This window comes from Mustela lutreola, chromosome 8 (genome assembly GCF_030435805.1).
Source record: "Mustela lutreola isolate mMusLut2 chromosome 8, mMusLut2.pri, whole genome shotgun sequence".
NCBI classification, from domain to species: domain Eukaryota; kingdom Metazoa; phylum Chordata; class Mammalia; order Carnivora; family Mustelidae; genus Mustela; species Mustela lutreola.
The window spans coordinates 49052177-49072027 of NC_081297.1; the positions used below are offsets into that span (position 1 = coordinate 49052177).

The 19851-nt window shown below is 41.2% G+C and overlaps 1 protein-coding gene across 3 annotated transcripts in view; it reads left to right on the forward strand.

Moving 5' to 3' along the window:
* The first annotated feature begins 9147 nt into the window (after positions 1-9147).
* The window catches only part of LOC131838489 (antigen WC1.1-like), a 47867-nt gene continuing 37163 nt past the window's right edge, over positions 9148-19851 (forward strand). For all 3 annotated transcript variants that reach the window (XM_059184708.1, XM_059184709.1, XM_059184710.1), the window contains exon 1: positions 9148-9273. In XM_059184708.1, the coding sequence (XP_059040691.1) occupies positions 9198-9273 (76 nt within the window). In that variant the 5' untranslated portion in view covers positions 9148-9197. The remainder of the gene's footprint in view (positions 9274-19851) is intronic.

The following is a 19851-nucleotide window of genomic DNA, read 5'->3' on the forward strand; positions in this document are numbered from 1 at the left end:
ATTTATAATCAGCTATTTTCATTACAATGATAAGATGACAGACATAGGAGAAGACAGGGCTTACGTATAGCCATGGGACTTAGGAGTGGAAGAAACAGATGACAAGTGTGTGATGCTTGGGAAATTAAGAAGTAGCTACTAGAATATTTAGGGGAGATGTACATGTGTTCAATTGTTTTTTCTGCCTTTTAATTTACCTAAGTCTCAAGGACAAAGAATGGGCTTGGTAGGGACAGAGAACCTATATTTACTGAACTGGATGAGATGGGTCCTTCTAGCAGAGAATGTGACAAGGCTGTGAACTGACTCACAGGGTTTGTCCCACTGAGAACTTCCTGTGTAGGTTGGGGTGGGGCATGAGGCTGTCTCTGAGGTTTTGGGGGGGTACTCTGGGGATGAGGAGGTCACAAAATGCTTCCTTCCATATCTCTGTGCTTAACTGCTGAGGGTCAGGGTGAGGGGGTCGCAGGGTGGGTTTGTGTGTACTGCAGGGGTGCATTATGGGAACTCTGAGCTTGAGGGGGCATGAAGAATGGGGTGGTAGTGGTGTTACCAAGGTTGAGTTTTGAAATAGGAGGCTGTATCTTGCATTTCCTTACTGCCCGTCTACTATATCTACCCTGGGGGAACATGTGGGAACATCTCTGATCCTGGGAGCCAGAGTAAGGCAGCAATGGGCTAAATGGGGTGCAAGCTGCTTTTGGCTTTCCCCTCAACTCATTTGGGCATTCATTTTTGCCCCCACCTTTTCTCTTGGCCTTAGGTCTAAGGAGGTGAAGTAGGGGTTCACTGGTGCTTTCAGGCAGCATTTGCCCCCTTCTCTTTTCTGTTTCACATGCTTCTCCCTTGACCCTTACCCTTTGCAGCCACCCTCTAGCAAAAGACTCTCTTTCTTCCCTTTCTGTCTGGGGTGGTTCCCTTAAATTATATTTTATGTCTTCCTTAGCTGTGGTTTATAATACAACTGTGTTCTGATAGGAACCAAACCAAACTCTTAATATGCAAAGGGGAAACATCTGAAGTTTAGAGAACCATAGTCTTTAGAAACTATTTTCTTTTTGGGACCTAAACATCTTATTTTGGTAGGCTAGAGTTGAACATTGACTCCTTCATTCTCTATCTGTTGTTATAACAGCCTCTTTCTCACTGAAGATCATTTGTGACTAGCTGAAAAGGATAGTTCACATAAAATGAAAAAGCCTCTTATGTCTAGACATTGTATCCATCTGGCTGTCTATCATCTGTCTATGTATGTATCTATCTATCTATGTATCATCTATCACCATCACCACCATCATCAATCATACCATATATCTAGTCCATCCGTTTAGTTTCTATGTTTCTGTTTTCATTAATATCTTTCAGAGTTCAAACAATGGAGCTTTGAGATTTTAGTCAATAGACCATTCTAGGACATTTGAACATGAAATAGATATTGTGATCTTTTTGAGAAACAAGTGTTGACATTTGAGTTGGCTCAGTTGGCTTACAATACCTGTCATTCCCAGTTCTGCCGTCTTGTGGCGATCCTGTAACTGGCACACTTGTGACCAGGAACCTCGGCGCCAGCGCAGAAGCTGATGTTCTCACACATTGGACAAGTACACTGATACATGGAGTGGATTACAGTTTGACTTGGACATTTCTTTGTAAAAATTAATCATTTAAATATTTGCAACTCAGAAGTCCAGAACCCAATGAAGGCTATGTAAAGATTTCATGTCTTAGGTGAAGGGAGGGTGGGCAGTGAACCTTGGGGGTTAGAGGGAAGTCGTCAACAATTTCCTGTGCCTGAAATACTCCCCATTCCAGCCACTCTTAGAAGACATAGTGACTTAGACGTGGAGTGGGATGAAGGAGATAAATTTATTATTTTCTTTCTCCTCCTTCAAGAAAGTTTGGGTGATTTAGAGGAGAATGGAAGGATTTCCAAGTACTTCAATGATAATATGATAAGAAACAGTATTTTTGTCATTTAACTAATAATAAATTGCTCTCCTGCAAATATAAAATAATACCCTTTCTGGGCATTATGACATGTAAATAATCTGAAATGTGTACAAATTTATGTGAAAAGATTTTTATGATAACGTTAATTAGATGAAAATGAATAGGTGGAACTTTCTTTTCCACCCTCCTCCTTGTCCTCATTCTTTTCCTTCTCTTCCTCGCTGATGATTAGTGATAAATTATTATCATTAAGAGAGCTGTTAATGTGTTTTTATTTTCAAGAAGACTTGTTTACTGACTGTGACTTCTCAGAAAACAATTTAAAATTTAAGTCAGAGTACCATTTTTATTCATTTACACTGGGAAATGTAACTGTCAGATTAGCTGGGTGTTACCTGGCTATAACCAAACACCTCTACCTGTAACCTCCGGGTGGGGGAGGGGTTGGCACGAGATGATTGAAAACCTAGTTAATGAACAGAGGAAGCTAGATATTTAGTTGGAAGTTTTAATGGCCTCAAGCTCTACAAACTGACAAACCCACCTTTCCAACAAAGATGGATGGCACTTCCATTCCAACAAGACAATGTCAGATGACTTTCAGGAGACCAGACCATAATATCAGTGAGTAAGGTGATCCTCTGGCTTCAATAAGCCCTGCAAAGGCATAGCCACTGTTTGTTTTCGACAGCTCTTTTATGTTTCTGGAATAGGATGTTAAAGCTGAAATTGCTGGGGCACCTGGGTGGCTCAGTCGATAAAGCCGCTGCCTTTGGCTCAGATCATGATCTTAGGGTCCTGTGATCAAGCTCCACATCCGGCTCTCTGCTCAGCAGGGAGCCTGCTTCCCCTTTTCTCCCTCTCCCACCTGACTCTCTGCCTACTGGTGATCTCTCTCTCTCTGTCAAAAAAAAAAAAAAAAAAAAAAAAAAGCTGAAATTGCCACCGAGACATCAAAATGTAATAGATAGGAAATTCTGAAGCCAGACAGCTAAATGCAAATTTGCAAAGGTAATATATTAGATATGGTTCCATGGCACTTGGCCCCATTAAGGAGATTAAGGATAGGAAAGAGATCATAGTGTCAAGAAAGGTGGAGTTTTTGAAGGAGGATTTGAACACCTTTGGTGTCTCAGTGCTGAAGCCAGATATTTTTCCTCAGTCCAGGGCAGTATGTTCAGTCCAGCCTATGTGTCCTTGCTCCACATAACCCGGGGCTTCTCAAATCTTGATGTGCATAAGAATAACCTGGAAAGTTTATGACAGCCAGATTCTAATTTAGTTGGTCCCGGTGTGGTCTGAGAATTTTCAGTCTAACTACCTCCCAGGTGATGCTGATACAGCCTGTGTGTCGATGGACCTACTTTGAGGAGCCATGGTCTAAATCGCACCCCTACTTCCACAGCAAACACCAGGCCTTTTCAGGGCTGGGGTTGCTTACTCTGTGTCCACTCTTAGGAGGATGTGTTGGGAAGAGGTTGGTACAGGTCTAGGAGCAGGCTGGGCTCCATTTGGGCAGGGAATTCCTGGTTCTGAGAACCCAGAGGTGGTCTAGTAGGGGACGGCATGGACTCTGTCTTGGTGGGGTATTCACCTACCCCATGGACTCTCCTACCTGCAGAAAGGGGCTGGCTAGGGGACAGCCATAGCACTGTCCTACAAAGTACAGGATCCTGTGGACTGAGTCTAAGGGAGTTCTGCCTGGATATGGTCTAATTATTGCACTGAGCTTGTATTTTGTGACTTAAAGTGACTTTGGACTGTGCCTTATTTGGTAGTGAGAAGTCCTGGGATCTGCCACGGGGGCAGAGAAAACTTTCCCTCTGAATTAATTTTAAGAAATGAGTCAAGTAAAAAAGTTTTCATTTCTTCATCAGTTGTGTTTGCTCATTATTCCATTTATGTTCCATGGCTGACTAATCTTTCTTAATGACATGGTCTTTACCAGGATTCATTCTACTTTTCCCTTAGGAAACCATGACATTCTGATTTATAATAACTAGTATTTGGTCCAACAAATACTATTTGGTCCAAATACATATTTTTTCATATATATTTGTTTTTAATCTGCATTTTTTGGCTCACAGCCCCCAAAACCTTTGGGATAAGTGATACAAAGTGATAAAGCCATCTTTTGTCATGTGAATGAGGTGGCTTTGGGAAAGCATCTAAGGATGGAAACTGGTTTCCAATGGAGACAACCATTGTGTTTAGAGGGCTGGAACTTTTTGTTCCATCCCCTGACATCTGGGGGGAGGAGAGAAGCTGGATGTTGAATCAATCACCAATGGTCAATGATATAATAAATCATGACTATGTAATGAAGTCTCCATAAAACCTGTTAACCTTAAAGAAACAAAACTGCCAGTTATTTTACAGGCAAAAGATGGTTTATTCAGAAGTAACAGGGAATCATAATCTGGGACAAGGAACTTATGGCAAAACAATAAGCAAGTCTGCCAAAGGAGAGGAATACTCTTTTATAGAGAGTGGGAAGTTAGGAGGCAGTTATTAAGAAAGTCCTTTGGAGTAAGCTGGGGGTTCTAAGTATGGTGGCTTTTCATTGGCTGAACAGTGACTATCTCTTATTGGCTGGGCTGTGCTGGGGGAAGAAGAAGCCTTCTTTCTTCCTGTTGGGATAGTAAAGTAATATCTAAATGCAAAGTCTGTTCTTCCTGTTGGGTTTGCGGTTGACTACCAGTGGTTAGGCATGAATGCACTCCTGCTGAACCTTCCAACTCCATTTTAGTGAGTTTTCCCTATATTAGATTTCCAAACCCAAAAGAACTGGGTTCAAAGAGCTTCTGGGCTGGTGAACACATGGAGATGCAGGGAGAGGGGCCCATCTGGAGAAGACCATGGAGGCTCTGCATCCCTTCTCTCGTCCCTTGCCCCATGCATCTCTTCCACCTGGCTGTTCCTGAGTTGTATCTTTTTTGTAATAAACTGGTGATCTAGGAAGCAAAATGTTTCTCTGAGTTCTGTGAGATGCTCTAGCAAATTAAAGGGACCCAGGGAGGAGGTCCAGTAAAACTTAATCTGTAGCTGTTCTGTCAGGAGCACAGGTAACAACCTGGACTTGGGACGTGTGTGTGTATGTGTGGGGAAGAGGGGTAGTGGGGTGGTCTTGTAGGATTGAACCCTTAAGCTTTGGAATCTGATATACTCTCTGGGTAGATTGTGTCAGAATTGAGTTGAATTCTTAGACACCTTGCTAGTGTTGGATAATTGTTTGGTATTATATGAGAAGCCCTCCCCTCCACAATCCTCTGTTAGAATTGAGGCCAAGACTGTGCACAGCATGCCCCTATCCATCCCCTTGTCTTTTTTTACTCTTCTTAACTATTGGAAATGCCCTCCAAACCCTGAGCACTTGATGCAAGCTGAGCCAGAAGACAGTAGCTCCTCCTTCTGAGCATAGCTCCTGGTCCAGGGATGGGCATAGAACTTAAGCCAGGCCATCCAGTGTCCTCTTCTGGGTTTGTCAAACCACAGCTAGAAGGAGAGACAGCTTTGCTTCTTGGGGTGAGAATGGGTTAGAGTTGGTCTACAGTAGCAAAGAATGGAACCAGGCAAGAACAGGACAGCTGAGAGGTCAGTGCAGAGACTCCTGGTAGTGGCTGGTCCCAGCTTCCATACCCAGAGGCTCTTCCTTTGGTTCAGTGGTTCAATGAACTGCTTCATGCCTTTTCAATAAATTTTGTATTTGTTTTGTCAACAGGATTTCTAGGTTTCTAACTCTGGAAACTCAGTGTTCTAACAGATAAATGAAATAATGTAACTTGAATAATAATGCAGTTCTCATCAGGTGTAATTGCAAACTTGCTTCTCTCTCTAAACCTTTTACAAACCACTTCCTTCCTTCCAGTATTTTTGTCTTCTATTTTACTGAGAGAAGTAATCCGTGTATTAAATCAATGATTTAATACATTATCTTCTCTCTTCACTGCAAATGTTAGCATCACAATGCTTATTCATCCCTTTCCCCCCCAAGACCAGCGTCATTTCCTCTCAGCTTAAAGCCTGTCTCTCTGCCCCTATTCTAGATCTCAAGAACAAGAACCAAATGAAGAAATGGGCCTAACCCAGTGCCATCTACTCCACAGAGGTAGGTAAGGAGCAAATGTTCTGAGGGCCGTGTGGACCATCTCTATCCAATCTAGATGTGAACTGACCCTGAACAGGAATATGTACAAAGTCCTGAGAATTTTCACATTTACCACTAAATCTGATGTTGTGGCTTTACTATATTCCTCTCCTGACTGAATGTAGAGAAAATGGCTGCCAAGGAAAAATGGTTGACCATGGAAGTGAGTAATTGGGATTTTCTATGCTCGATGGAAGTGAAGGTGTTAGGGCCCACCCTAACTCTGTGGCCAGCAGGAGAGGAAGTCTAGGCCTGCTGTCTGACTACCCATGGGTCTTTCTGCCTTTGATCCAGGCTTGACCATGAGCCTGGCTCAGTGGCCTCAGAAGCTTCTGGATTAATAGTGGTTTACATTGGTGAGTAAAGATTGAGAGGCAGCTGTGGGGAGCAGTGGAGTGTTGAGGAGGGATCCAGCTAGAACCGGTGTTACAGGAAGTAATTGTTTAATCTCAGAGGATGTAGGCTGACCCCTGAGTTCACCACCAGATACTGCCACATGAGAGAACCAGCAATGGACCTGTGGCTCAGAGCTACTTATATAGGGGGGTACTGAGCTGATGAACCTTGGGTCTGGTATTTAGAGGACCCTTTCAACAGACTGGGTCCAATATTGGGATGCCACTCATACTCTGTGGGTGACAGGGAGGATAAAATAATCAATGGAATGTGAGCTGGAGCAAGGGAGTGGAGTTGTCAACCTGTTGGCTAGGGTGCAAAGATTCTGTGTGATTTTGAAATAGCATCAAATAATGCCGAAGGGAAGAGAAGCAGTGAATTTGAACCCTTGTTGACAGGAAGCTTCCTTTTCTTTTGTTTTGATAACTGCCAGGTAGAGGAAACATAACTTCTCTTAATAGTGGTACCTGTTGACAATAAGTAATATCAGTGGACCAGCTTGACTGAGTTCATTCTGCTGTGACTGCAAGTTGTAGAGAGTAGTTTGCCATTCTTCTTCCATCACACTAATTCCCACTGGTTATCTTTTTTTTTTTTTTAATTTAGGCTTACTGTACAAATTTTACAACTATCTTTGTCCTCATAGTAGTGTCTGGCTCAACTTGAGAGTTTCATGTGTTTTCTCCCAAACTTTAGGCTCCTACTGGTTAGAGGTTAAATCTCCATTCCCGTGACTACATCAAAGCATTACTCTATAGGAAGTCATGTTTCACAATAAAATATGAACATAGTAGGGCCCGTTAAGTAGCATCGCTCTATGTGGCATTTTACACATTTGAGGAAAATGGTAACGTTGCTGTCCTTCTTGTTCTGGTTCACCATTCCCTACAAATTCAATAATATCAGCTTATTTCTTGCAAATTCTGAGCCTCCTGGGGCCCGGCTCTACATCTTTAAGCCCCAGTCAACTCACATATGCCTTTCGGTGGTCTAATCTTTAGTTCTTTCTCCAAATCTTAGTGCATTCTATCTCAAGTAGAACAAGAGATTCAAGGGAAGAGAGAGGTCGAGGTGAAGGACAGGTGGTTGAAATAAGACCAAGAACTAGAAGAAGAGAATTTCGGTATATAAACATTCTGGGATGTGGTTACCAGCAATGGTAGAGTCGAGAGAGAGGCCATGAGGCTTGAGTTGAGGGACTTGAGTTTTCTGGTATGCTCCACCTCCTTCATTTGTACCAGCTGAGATATCCCTTCCAAAGAGAAACTTCCCCTGGTGAGAGCTGACTTCCCCACAGCCTCCATGTTGTAACCTCTTATTACTCACAGAATTTTTTCATTATAGATTTTTCACATCTTTGTGAAACCATTTCATATACACTTAGTCTATTTAACATATTTGGCCACCAGCTAGACTGGGAACCCCGTGAGCTCAGGGATAGTGTCTGTCCTCTTCAGTGTTTTATTCTGAGCCTGTGGCACAGTGTTTTTATGTAATAGTGTAGAGAGGATGTTAGTAAATGTTAGCTGATGGTGTGTTCTGCCTGGTGCCCAGTAACTCACTAATTTTACCTCAGTGAACACTCATACCTTCTCGGTGCTGATTAGTTCTGTCTCCCCTTGTTTCTTTTTCTGGTGTGACTAAGAGTAAAACCATTAAAAATGAAGAGAGTGAATATGTGTATTAGGGATAGCAAGGATAAGATGGATTCAGGGTTCAACTTCACATTACACCAAAGTAGGAATTTAGAGAGATTCCAAAAGGGAGGTGGAGGGTGGGGAATGCAGGAAGAAAAATGGTGTAAGTGGGTCAGTCATTAGGCTGGAGTGGATGGGAAAATTAGGGATGCCCAGGGATTGGTTCAGAATGAAGAAAGGGTTGTGAGGGACAGAGAGGCCATGGACTGTGAGCCCCGAGCACCAGCCTGGCTCTCTAGAAGATCAGGTCTGTAAATACCCTGTGGGTTAGAGCTCCTTCTCATCCCATAAAGGAGAATTTAACCCCGGGTGACAAGTGTAGGCAGGACAGAGTGGTTTTATAGGCTCAGAAAGATCCCTAAAGAGAAAAAGTTAGATTCTGTCAAAGCCCTTTTTTGTTATGAGCCCCTCTTGCTTTAGGTCCTCAGTGTCCAGATTGTTCTGAGCAGAACGAAGAAAGACCAATAATCACACGTCAACTTAACTCCCACCTCAGCCCTTCACATTCACCTGTGAATTCCTGTGCTGCCAATACTCATTTTCTGCTGGCTTATCTGATAATTATTCTTGTATTTCAAACCTCCTTGTGGTTCCCTGTTTCAGCCATAAGGTAAGACACGGAAGAACAATGCTCGATTGCACCAAAAACTTCTTCTCCTGTGCCAAAGGGTAACTGATCAGGGCACCCTGACCCTCCAAGATTTCAGTTTCTACACGGACCTGGTTCTCAGAGACCTAAGGAAACATGATGTTAAAAGGCCATGTTGTTCATATAAGGAGATTTTGGAGATTCAGAATCTAATTGGTATTTGAGCTTCAGAAAGTGGCAGATGAGGTCTCCGATCACATCTTAAATGGCAAAGTGTGTCTCTATTGGCTCTCAGTAGGGAGGATGTCAGAGGATGTGTTTATATTACCCCCTCCCCTCCCATTACTGTAGACTTTTGTTGGTGTCCTGGTACCTCCTCACAGGGTTATTTTGCAGCTGGGACTGTGACTTTGAGGACATGGGAGTCAGGATGGCTTTGAATCTCTCTCTTCAGGGACTCTGTGTCCTCCTCAGCACCATGGTGGCTGCTCAAAGTGAGTTTCCTGGGATCAGTAGTAAGGGGTGAAGGGAAAGGTTTCTGGAGTCAGGGAGCTGAAGCCTCAGTGGAAACCATGTGTTTTTGACCAAAAAGGAACCACACTGACTGTGAATACCGGTTTTTCTCCTAGGGGGTGTCAACTGATCATGGTGGGAGCTTTGGTAAGAAATGATATTGAACCCAGACTGAGATGAGTCAGTGATGGTCCGAGTCAATGTCTCCCTTGTTTTCAGGGAGTGTTTTTTTGGACCCTGTGTGTGGGAAGGACCAGCGATTGACTTCAGCTGTGTCCCTGGGGTCCTTGCACACTGGATTTGTCCACTTTGCAGAGGACTACCTCATCAGGATTTCCATGTTTGATATGTTTATGTAACTGTAGGCTATGTGCTTGTGTGTGGGTATGAGGGGGTATAAGGGCTGTCTGTGCGGGAGGAACAGGGCTGCTGAGAAGCGGCTGGGTCGGTTGCTCTGTGAAGCCCACACCGTTGGCAGTGCCATGTCCCATATGTAACCAGATCATAGATAATCTCACACCTGCTCTCCTCTTTAGCACCTCTCCTTCAGTGCCCCTGTCTTCTCTCTGCTTGACTTTGGTGTTTGCCCTGCACTGGATTCTGGGAGAGGCTTTGCCTCCTGGCCTCGCTTGTTCCTACCAAGTGTCTGTTGTAGTGCAGAGGAACCTGCAGCCATGTCAGGAGGCCTCTTGTTAACACAGATTAACTGATGCACAGCTTAGTTATATTAAGCCTTCTGAGTCCATGCGTCTGTCCTTGTGAATCATTTCCTGACTTACTGGGATCCTGGACTGGTCCTTTCTGAATTCTGGAGGGTACATTTTCTCTCTCCTGCGTTCTTCTATCCCTCTCTGCAAGCTGGTTTCTACTGAGCCTTGGACTCCGAGGACTATGGGCATCAGAGATAGGGCTACAAAAAGCCTAGGCTTCAGTCTGGAGGAGGCAGCTCTTTCAGATTTGGGTGCGGGTCCAGGCTGAGACTGTTTACAGCTTTGACTGCTCTCAGTGCTCTCATTGTCTTCCTTCTAGAGCTCAGTCTCTGTCCCTCCCTGACTCTCCTTGGGAAACCCCATCCCTCCAAGTTTCTGCTGCATGAGTGTTGGTCAGATGCTAGTGAAGATTCTTCTTTTGATGACTCTGAGGTGCAGGTGGGGGTTTGGGTCCATGAGGACGAGAGACAATGAGTGTTCTCATATAAGGCCCCCTCTTCTGACTAGGAAAACTATAGGAAATTTCTTCAGTAGTAACTTAAGTTGCAAGAACATTTCACCAAAGCAAGCATTCTTTTTAATTTCCCAGAACCAACACCATTCAGTGTAGCCTACTAAAAATGTATTCTCTTTCATACAACATTGGCCTTGCTCTTTGTAAAACAATAGTCCTGGCCTTTCAGAGCATTTAATGGTTTATTTTTTTTTTTTATTTTAAGATTTTATTTATTTATTTGAGAGAGAATGAGAGAGAGCATGAGAGGAGAGAGGTCAGCAGGAGCAGCAGACTCCCTGCTGAGCAGGGAGCCCAATGTGGGACTCGATCCCAGGACTCCAGGATCATGACCTGAGCTGAAGGCAGTCGCCCAACCAACTGAGCCACCCAGGCGCCTGCATTTGATGATTTCTGTGTTGGGCACACACTACAGGAGTCTCCACTGTGAAATCCATGATGGGCGTTGGCAAAAGATTATCCTTTGAAACCCAGTTTATGCCATTATACACAGAAACATAGACTCTCAAAGATTGGATAACTCAGTATTCAATCTGTAAACTTTTTGTAAAAAAATGAACAATATATTTTGGACATCTTCTTATTCTTGTTTTACACACTAAAAATGTTTAATGGTAGTATGACAAAAATATAGACATTTCAGGAGTATTATGGAAAATTTTATTTGCTTCCCATTATTTCATTATATGACCAAAATGCAATATACTCACCTAATCAGTTGCTTTGATCATTTAGTTGTTTTCAGTGTTTTGGCTTTTATGAAAAATGTTCTGAATTTCCTTACACTTAAATGTGTAAATGACCTCATGATTGTTTTTCTTAATGACATTCTAAAAGCGGAATTGCTGTTTTATAGGCTGTGAATACCTTCAGAGCTTTTGATACATGAAGAGCTGTTGTCTGCCAGAAATGTTTGCACTAAATTTTTATGCTCACCAACATTGTATGAGAATGTTAGTTTCAATAGCTCCTCACCAACATTGGCTTTTTATCAAGTTTTAAAAACTGGGCCAGTTTCATAAGCAAAAAGTGGTATATATTAGCTAATTTAATCCTTCATTTGTGAATTACTTGCTAAAGACGTCTGTGCTTTTAAACTTCGGATGTTTGACATTTTGCCATGATTTATTTATATTGGAGCTTTTTATACTATTTCAACCACGATGATTGTGACTATGATTATCGGCAGATAATCGGACACTGCATTCACTTCTGTGAACTCCTGTGAGTGTCCAACAACCCTACAAGGCAAGCGATGTTTTTATCTCAAAAAATAGATCAGAAAACTCAAGGAAAACAAAGTTCAATCATTTGTCTAAGGTGAGACAGGTGTAAGTAGATTAGAGGCAGGACTTGAACCCAGGCAACCAGGGTCCACAATCATTGTCCCTATTGAATTTTTCCCTTTATAGGCTGCAAATATATTCCCCAGTTTGTTTTCATTTTATTGTTCCTATGTTTTGAGATGCAAGTAAAGGTCTAATGTTAACAGTCAAATCTATAAAAATTCCTCCACCCACTTTCAGAGCCTTGTTACAAAAGTTCTTCTCTGTTTCAACTTTAGATTATTTCATCTTTATTCTAATAATTTTGTGAATATATTTAAATATATATCAATGCTAGCGAGTGTTTGGGTAGCTCAGTCAGTCAAGCGTCTGACTCTTGTTTTTGGCTCAGGTCATGATCTTGGGGTCCTGGGACTGAGCCCTGAGTCAAGCTCTGTGCTCAGCATAACATCTACTCGAGATTCCCTCTTTTCCTCTCTCTCTGCCTCTCTCCCTGCTTGCCTGCTCTCTCTCAATAAATAATCTTTAAAAAATCTGGAAAAATATATGTCAATACTAGTTAACTGCATAAATTAGTTTACTGAAGCATATGAAGTGATATCTAACATTATTTTATTTTTTCCAATAGTATTTCCTGAATTCCGTTTTTGTCTTTTGTCACTGATTTGAATGCCACTTTAAAAACATGCTAGGGGGTGCCTGGGTGGCTCAGTGGTTTAAAGCCTCTGCCTTCAGCTCAGGTCATGATCCCAGGGTCCTGGGATCGAGCCCCATGTAGGGCTCTCTGCTCAGCGGGAGTCGACTTCCTCCTCTCTCTCTCTCTGCCTACCTCTCTGCCTACTTGTGATCTCTGTCTGTCAAATAAATAAATAAAATCTTAAAAAAAAAAACATGCTAGGAATGCCTGGGTGGCTCACTCGGTTAAGCTGCTGCCTTTGGGTCAGGTCATTATCCCAGGGTCCTGGGATCGAGTCCTGCATTGGGCTCCTTGTCCAACAGGGAGGCTGCTTCTCTCTCTGCCTCTGCCTGCCACTCTGCCTTCTTGTGCATGCTCTCTGACAAATAAATAAAATCTTAAAAAAAAAAAAGCCCAATATGCTAAATCACACCATGGCCCTTCCATTATATCCTTTTTGGATCTATTTAGACTTTAATTCCACAATTGTTTATTGAGTTTAAGGTGGGCCGGAGGGATATGAAGTTGATATATACCCTTTGCAGTTCATTAGGTGCAGAGGCCCTAGCGGGGATGAAGGAGGCATTCCCTGAACCCGGAGGCTGGGCACCAAAACAAAAATTTATAATTTATAATATACTCTGTTTTCCATTTACATTCCCACCAACAATGCACAAGGGTTCTCTTTTCTCTACATTCTCGCCAACATTTATTATCTCCTGCCTTTGTGATAATAACCATTCTGTAGTTTTCTCATTGTGGTTTTATTTGCATTTCCTTGATGTTTAGTGATGTTGATCATCTTTTAATGTACTTGTTGGCCATTTGTATGTCTTCTTTGGAAAAAAGTCTATTCAAGTTCTTTGCCCATTTTTTAATTAAAAAAAATTTGGGGGGCCAGCTGGGTGGCTCAGTGGGTTAAAGCCTCTGCCTTCTGCTCAGGTCATGATCCCAGGGTCCTGGGATCGAGCCCCACATTGGGTTCTCTGCTTCATGGGGAACCAGCTTCCTCCTCTCTCTCTCTGCCTGCCTCTCTGCCTACTTGTGATCTCTGTCTGTCAAATAAATAAATAAAAACTTAAAAAAATTTTTTTTTCAGGATGCCTGGGTGGCTCAGATAGTTAAGCATCTGCCTTTGGCTTAGGCTGTGATCTGGGGATCCTGAATGGGGGGTACCAGCACAGTGGGAAGCCTGTTTCTCCCTCTCCCTCTGCCTCTGCTATTCTCCCTGCTTGTGCTCTCTTACTCTCTCTGTCAAATAAATAAATAAAATTAAAAAAAATTTCCAAATTAAATTCTAGTTAGCTATATAGTGTAGTACTGGTTTCAGGAGTAGAACTTAGTGATTCATCACTTATGTACAACAGCCAGCACTCATCGCAAGTGTCCCCCTTAATGTCCCTTTAGCTCATCCCCCACCCACCTCCCTCCAGCAACCTGCAGTTTGTTCTCTATACTTAATAGTCTCTTATGGTTTAGTTACATTAGATTATTTTCTTTCTTATCTCTCTCTCTCTCTCCCCCTCTTTTTGCTATTGATTTGTATGAGTTCCTTATATATTTTGGATTTTTTTAAAAAAAGATTTTATTTATTTATTTGACAGAGAGACATCACAAGCAGGCAGAGAGGCAGGCAGAGAGAGAGAGAGAGAGAGAGAGAGAGAGAGAGGAGAGGAGGAAGCAGGCTCCCTGCTGAGCAGAGAGCCTGTTTCAGGACTCGATCCCAGGACCCTGAGATCATGACCTGGGCTGAAGGCAGAGGCTTAACCCACTGAGCCATCCAGGCGCCCTTGGATTTTTTTTTAAAGGATTTTATTTATTTATTTGACAGAAAGAGATACAGCGAAAGAGGGAACATGAGCAGGGGGAGTGGGAGAGGGAGAAGGAGGCTTCCCACTGAGTAGGGAGCCCGATGTGGGACTTGATCCCAGGACCCTGGGACCATGACCTGAGCTGAAGGCAGATGCTTAATAACTGAGCCACCCAGGCACCCCTATATTTTTGATCCCCTTATCAGATAGATGGCTTGCAAATAGTTCCTCCCATTCCATATGTTCTTTTTCCATTTTGGTGGTCATTACTTTTGCTCTACAGAAGATTTTTAGTTGAGCATATTCTTACTTGTTTCTTTTTATGTTTTCCGCTTGTGCTTTTGGTGTCATATCTATAAAATCATTGTCAAGTAAATGTCAAGATTTCCCCTATATTTTCTTCCTGGAGTTTTGTAGTTTTAGTTATTACATTTAAGTCTTTAATCCCTTTTGAGTTAATTTTTGTGAGTGGTGTAAGGTAGTGGCCCAATTTCATTCTATGCATGTAAACATTCAGTTTTCCTAACACTGTTTATTGAAAAGACTGTCCTTTCCCCTTGGAGTATTCTTGACTTTTTTGTCAAATATTAGTTGGCCATATTGCATTTTCCCCCCAGGGTTTTGATTCTTTTCCAAAGTCCATGCGTCTATTTTCATACCAGTATCATACTTTAGCTTTGTAGTATAGTTTGAAAGTGATACCTTCAGCTTTGTTTTTCTCAAGATTGCTTTGGCTGCTTAGTGTCTTTTATGGTTCCATACAAATTTTAAGATTTTTTTCTCTTTCTGTGAAAAATGTGATTGGAATTGATAGAAATTGCATTGAATCTATAGATGACTGTGGGTAGCATGGATATTTTAAAAATATTAATTCTTCCAAACATGAACAAGTTATATCTTTCCATTTATTTGGGTCTTTTTCAATTTTTTAAAATCAAAGTCTTATAGTTTTCAGTGTCCAGAACTTTCCCTCCTTGGTTAAGTTTATTCCTAAGAATTTTATTCTTTTGATGCTATTGTAAATGAGGTGGTTTTTTTTCCAGATATTTCATTTTTTGTGTATAGACACACAACTAATTTCTGTATATTGGTTTTATATCTGACAACTTTACTGAACTCACTGATTAAATAGGCTTTTTGGTTGAGTCTTTAGGATTTTCTTTATGTAAAGATATCTGCAAATGGAGACAATATTACTTCTTCCTTTGTGCTTTGGATCAAGTCTTTTACTGACTTTTACTTCTTTTTCTTGTCTGATTGCCCTGGTTGGGACTTACTGTACTATGTGGAATTAAAGTGGTGAGAGTGGACATCCTTACTTGTTACTGATCTTAGAGGAAAAACTTTCAACTTTTCACCATTGAAAATGGTACTAAGTGGGCTTCTTACATATGGCTTATATTATGCTGAGGTACGTTTATACCCAATTTTTGGAGAGATTTGATCATTTAAGCATGTTAATATTTTTTAAAAAATATTTTATTTATTTATTTGACAGACAGAGATCAGAAGTAGGCAGAGAAGCAGGCAGAGAGAGAGAGAGGAGGAAGCTGGTTCCCCATGGAGCAGAGAACCCAATGTGGGGCTCGATCCCAGGACCCTGAGATCATAACCTGAGCTGAAGACAGAGGCTTAACCCACTGAGCCACCCAGTCACCCCCAGTTTGTTAATATTTTGTTGAGAGTTTTTATATCTACGTTCACTGGGGACATTGGCCTATAGATTTCTTTTTTTGTAGTGTCCTTATGTAGCTTCAGTGTCATGTTTGTACTGATGATGTAAAATGATTTTGGGAGTGTTCTTTGCCTTCAATTTTTAAAAAAGATTTTATTATTATTATTATTATTTTTTTAGAGAGAGAGAGGAGAGTGTAGAAGGGCAGATGGGAAGGGAGAAGGAGAAAGAATCTGAAGCAGACTCTACACTGAGCATGGAGCCTGATTCAGGGCTTAATCCCCCAAATGTGAGATCATGACCTGAAATGAAACTGAGAGTCAGACGCTCAACTGACTGAGCCACCCTTTCCTCTTCAATTTTATGGAAGAGTTTAAGAAGGATTAATGTTAATTTTTCTTTAAAAGTTTTGTCAGTTTTGTTTATCTTTTCAAAATGCCAGATCTTACTTTTGTTAATCTTTTCTATTGGTTGTCTGGTCTGTATTTCATTTTTTCTGCTCTGATCTTTGTTATTTCCTTCTTCTGATGCTAACTTTGGCTTGGTTTCTTAGTTATTTGAGGTATAAGGTTAGGTTTTCAATTTCAGATCTTCATGTTTTTTGTAATGTAAACATTTCTATAAACTTCTCTCAGAACTGTTCTAGTATTCCATAGGTTTTAATATGTTGTCTTTCCATTTTTATTTGTTTCAAGATTTTTTTTTTAATTCCTTTTTGAATTTTTCTTTGACTCACTTGTTGTTTAAGTGTGCTGTTTAATGTCTACTTTATTGCAGAATTTCCAGCTTTCTTCCTTTTATTGATTTTTAGTTTCATACCATTGTGATTGGAAGAGATAGTTGTTATGGTTTTGGTCTTCTTAAATTTGTTGGCTGTTTTGTTGCCTATCATATGATTTATTCTGGAGTATTTTCCTTGTATTCTTGGTAAGAATATGTTCTGCTTCTGTTGGATGGAATTTTCTGTTCATGTCTCTTAGGTTCATTTGTTTTAAAGTATGGTTCAAGTCCAGTGTTTCCTCATTGATTTTCTGCATGGATGGTCCACCCACTGTTGGAATGGTATATTGAAGAACTCTACTTATTATTTTTTTAAATTTATTTTTTATTTATTTTCAGCATAACAGTATTCATTATTTTTGCACCACACCCAGTGCTCCATGCAATCCGTGCTCTCTATAATACCCACCACCTGGTACCCCAACCTCCAACCCCCTGCCCCTTCAAAAACCTCAGATTCTTTTTCAGAGTCCATAGTCTCTCATGGTTCACCTCCCCTTCCAATTTCCCCCAACTCCCTTCTCCTCTCTAACTCTCCATGTCCTCCATGCTATTTGTTATGCTCCACAGATAAGTGAAACATATGATAATTGACTCTCTCTGCTTGACTTATTTCACTCAGCATCATCTCTTCCAGTTCCGTCCATGTTGCTGCAAAAGTTGGGTATTCATCCTTTCTGATGGAGGCATAATACTCCATAGTGTATATGGACCATATCTTCCTTATCCATTCGTCCATTGAAGGGCATCTTGGTTCTTTCCATAGTTTAGCGACCGTGGCCATTGCTGCTATAAACATTGGGGTACAGATGGCCCTTCTTTTCACGACATCTGTACCTTTGGGGTAAATACCCACGAGTGCAATGGCAGGGTCATAGGGAAGTTCTATTTTTAATTTCTTGAGGAATTTCCACACTGTTCTCCAAAGAGGCTGCACCAACTTTGCATTCCCACCAACAGTGTAAGAGGGTTCCCCTATCTCCACATCCCCTCCAACATACGTTGTTTCCTGTCTTGTTAATTTTGGCCATTCTAACTGGTGTAAGGTGATATCTCAATATGGTTTTAATTTGAATCTCCCTGAGGGCTAGTGATGATGAACATTTGTGTGTGTGTGTGTGTGTGTGTGTGTGTGTGTCTGATAGCCATTTGTATGTCTTCATTGGAGAAGTGTCTATTGATATCTTCTGCCCATTTTTTTGATATGATTGTCTGTTTTGTGTGTGTTGAGTTTGAGGAGTTCATTATAGAACCTGGATATCAACCTTTTGTCTGTACTGTCATTTGCAAATATCTTCTCCCATTCCGTGGGTTGCCTCTTTGTTTTCTTGACTGTTTCCTTTGCTGTGCAGAAGCTTTTGATTTTGATGAAGTCCCCAAAGTTTATTTTCGCTTTTGTTTCCTTTGCCTTTGGAGACATATCTTGAAAGAAGTTGCTGTGGCTGATATCGAAGAGATTACTGCCTATGTTCTCCTCTAGGATTCTGATGGACTCCTGTCTCATGTTGAGGTCTTTTATCCATTTTGAGTTTATCTTTGTGTACGGTGTAAGAGAATGGTCAAGTTTCATTCTTCTACATATAGCTGTCCAGTTTTCGCAGCACCATTTATTGAAGAGACTGTCTTTTTTCCACTGTATATTTTTTCCTGTTTTGTCGAAGATTAATTGACCATAGAGTTGAGGGTCCATATCTGGGCTCTCTACTCTGTTCCACTGGTCTATGTGTCTGTTTTTATGCCAGTACCATGCTGTGTTGGTGATCACAGCTTTGTAATAAAGCTTGAAATCAGGTAATGTGATGCCCCCCGTTTTATTTTTGTTTTTCAACATTTCCTTAGCGATTTAGGGTCTCTTCTGGTTCCATACAAATTTTTGGATTATTTGCTCCAGCTCTTTGAATAATACCGGTGGAATTTTGATCGGAATGGCATTAAAAGTATAGATTGCTCTAGGCAGTATAGACATTTTAACAATGTTTTTTCTTCCGATCCAAGAACATGGAATGGTCTTCCATCTTTTTGTGTCTTCTTCAATTTCTTTCATGAGTGTTCTGTAGTTCCTCGAGTACAGATCCTTTACCTCTTTGGTTAGATTTATTCCCAGGTATCTTATGGTTCTTGGTGCTATAGTAAATGGAATCGATTCTCTAATTTCCCTGTGTTTTCATTGTTAGTGTATAAGAAAGCCACTGATTTCTGCACATTGACTTTGTATCCTGCCACATTGCTGAATTGCTGTATGAGTTCTAGTAGTTTGGGGGTGGAGTCTTTTGGGTTTTCCATATAAAGAATCATATCATCTGCGAATAGAGAGAGTTTGACTTCTTCATTGCCAATTTGGATACCTTTTATTTCCCTTCGTTGTCTGATTGCTGTTGCTAGGACTTCTAATACTATGTTGAACAAGAGTGGTGAAAGTGGGCATCCTTGTCTTGTTCTTGATCTCAACGGGAAGGCTGCAAGCTTTTTCCCATTGAGGATGATATTTGCTGTGGGTCTTTCATAGATAGATTTGATGAGGTTCAGGAATGTTCCCTCTATCTCTATACTTTGAAGCGTTTTAATCAGGAACAGATGCTGGATTTTGTCAAATGCTTTTTCTGCATCAATTGAGAGGACCATGTGGTTCTTCTCTCTTCTCACATTAATCTGTTGTATCACATTGATTGATTTGCGAATGTTGAACCATCCTTGAAACCCAGGGATGAATCCCACCTGATCATGGTGGATAATCTTTTTAATGTGCTGTTGGATCCTGTTGGCTAGGATCTTGTTGAGAATCTTAGCATCCATATTCATCAGTGATATTGGTCTGAAATTCTCCTTTTTGGTAGGGTCTTTGCCTGGTTTGGGGATCAGGGTAATGCTGGCTTCATAGAAAGAGTCTAGAAGTTTTCCTTCTGCTTCAATTTTTTGAAACAGCTTCAGGAGAATAGGTGTTATTTCTTCTTTGAAAGTTTGGTAGAATTCCCCAGGGAATCCGTCAGGTCCTGGGCTCTTGTTTTTTGGGAGGTTTTTGATCACTGCTTCAATCTTGTTACTAGATATCAGTCTATTCAGGTTGTTGATTTCTTCCTGGTTCAATTTTGGGAGTTTATAGTTTTCCA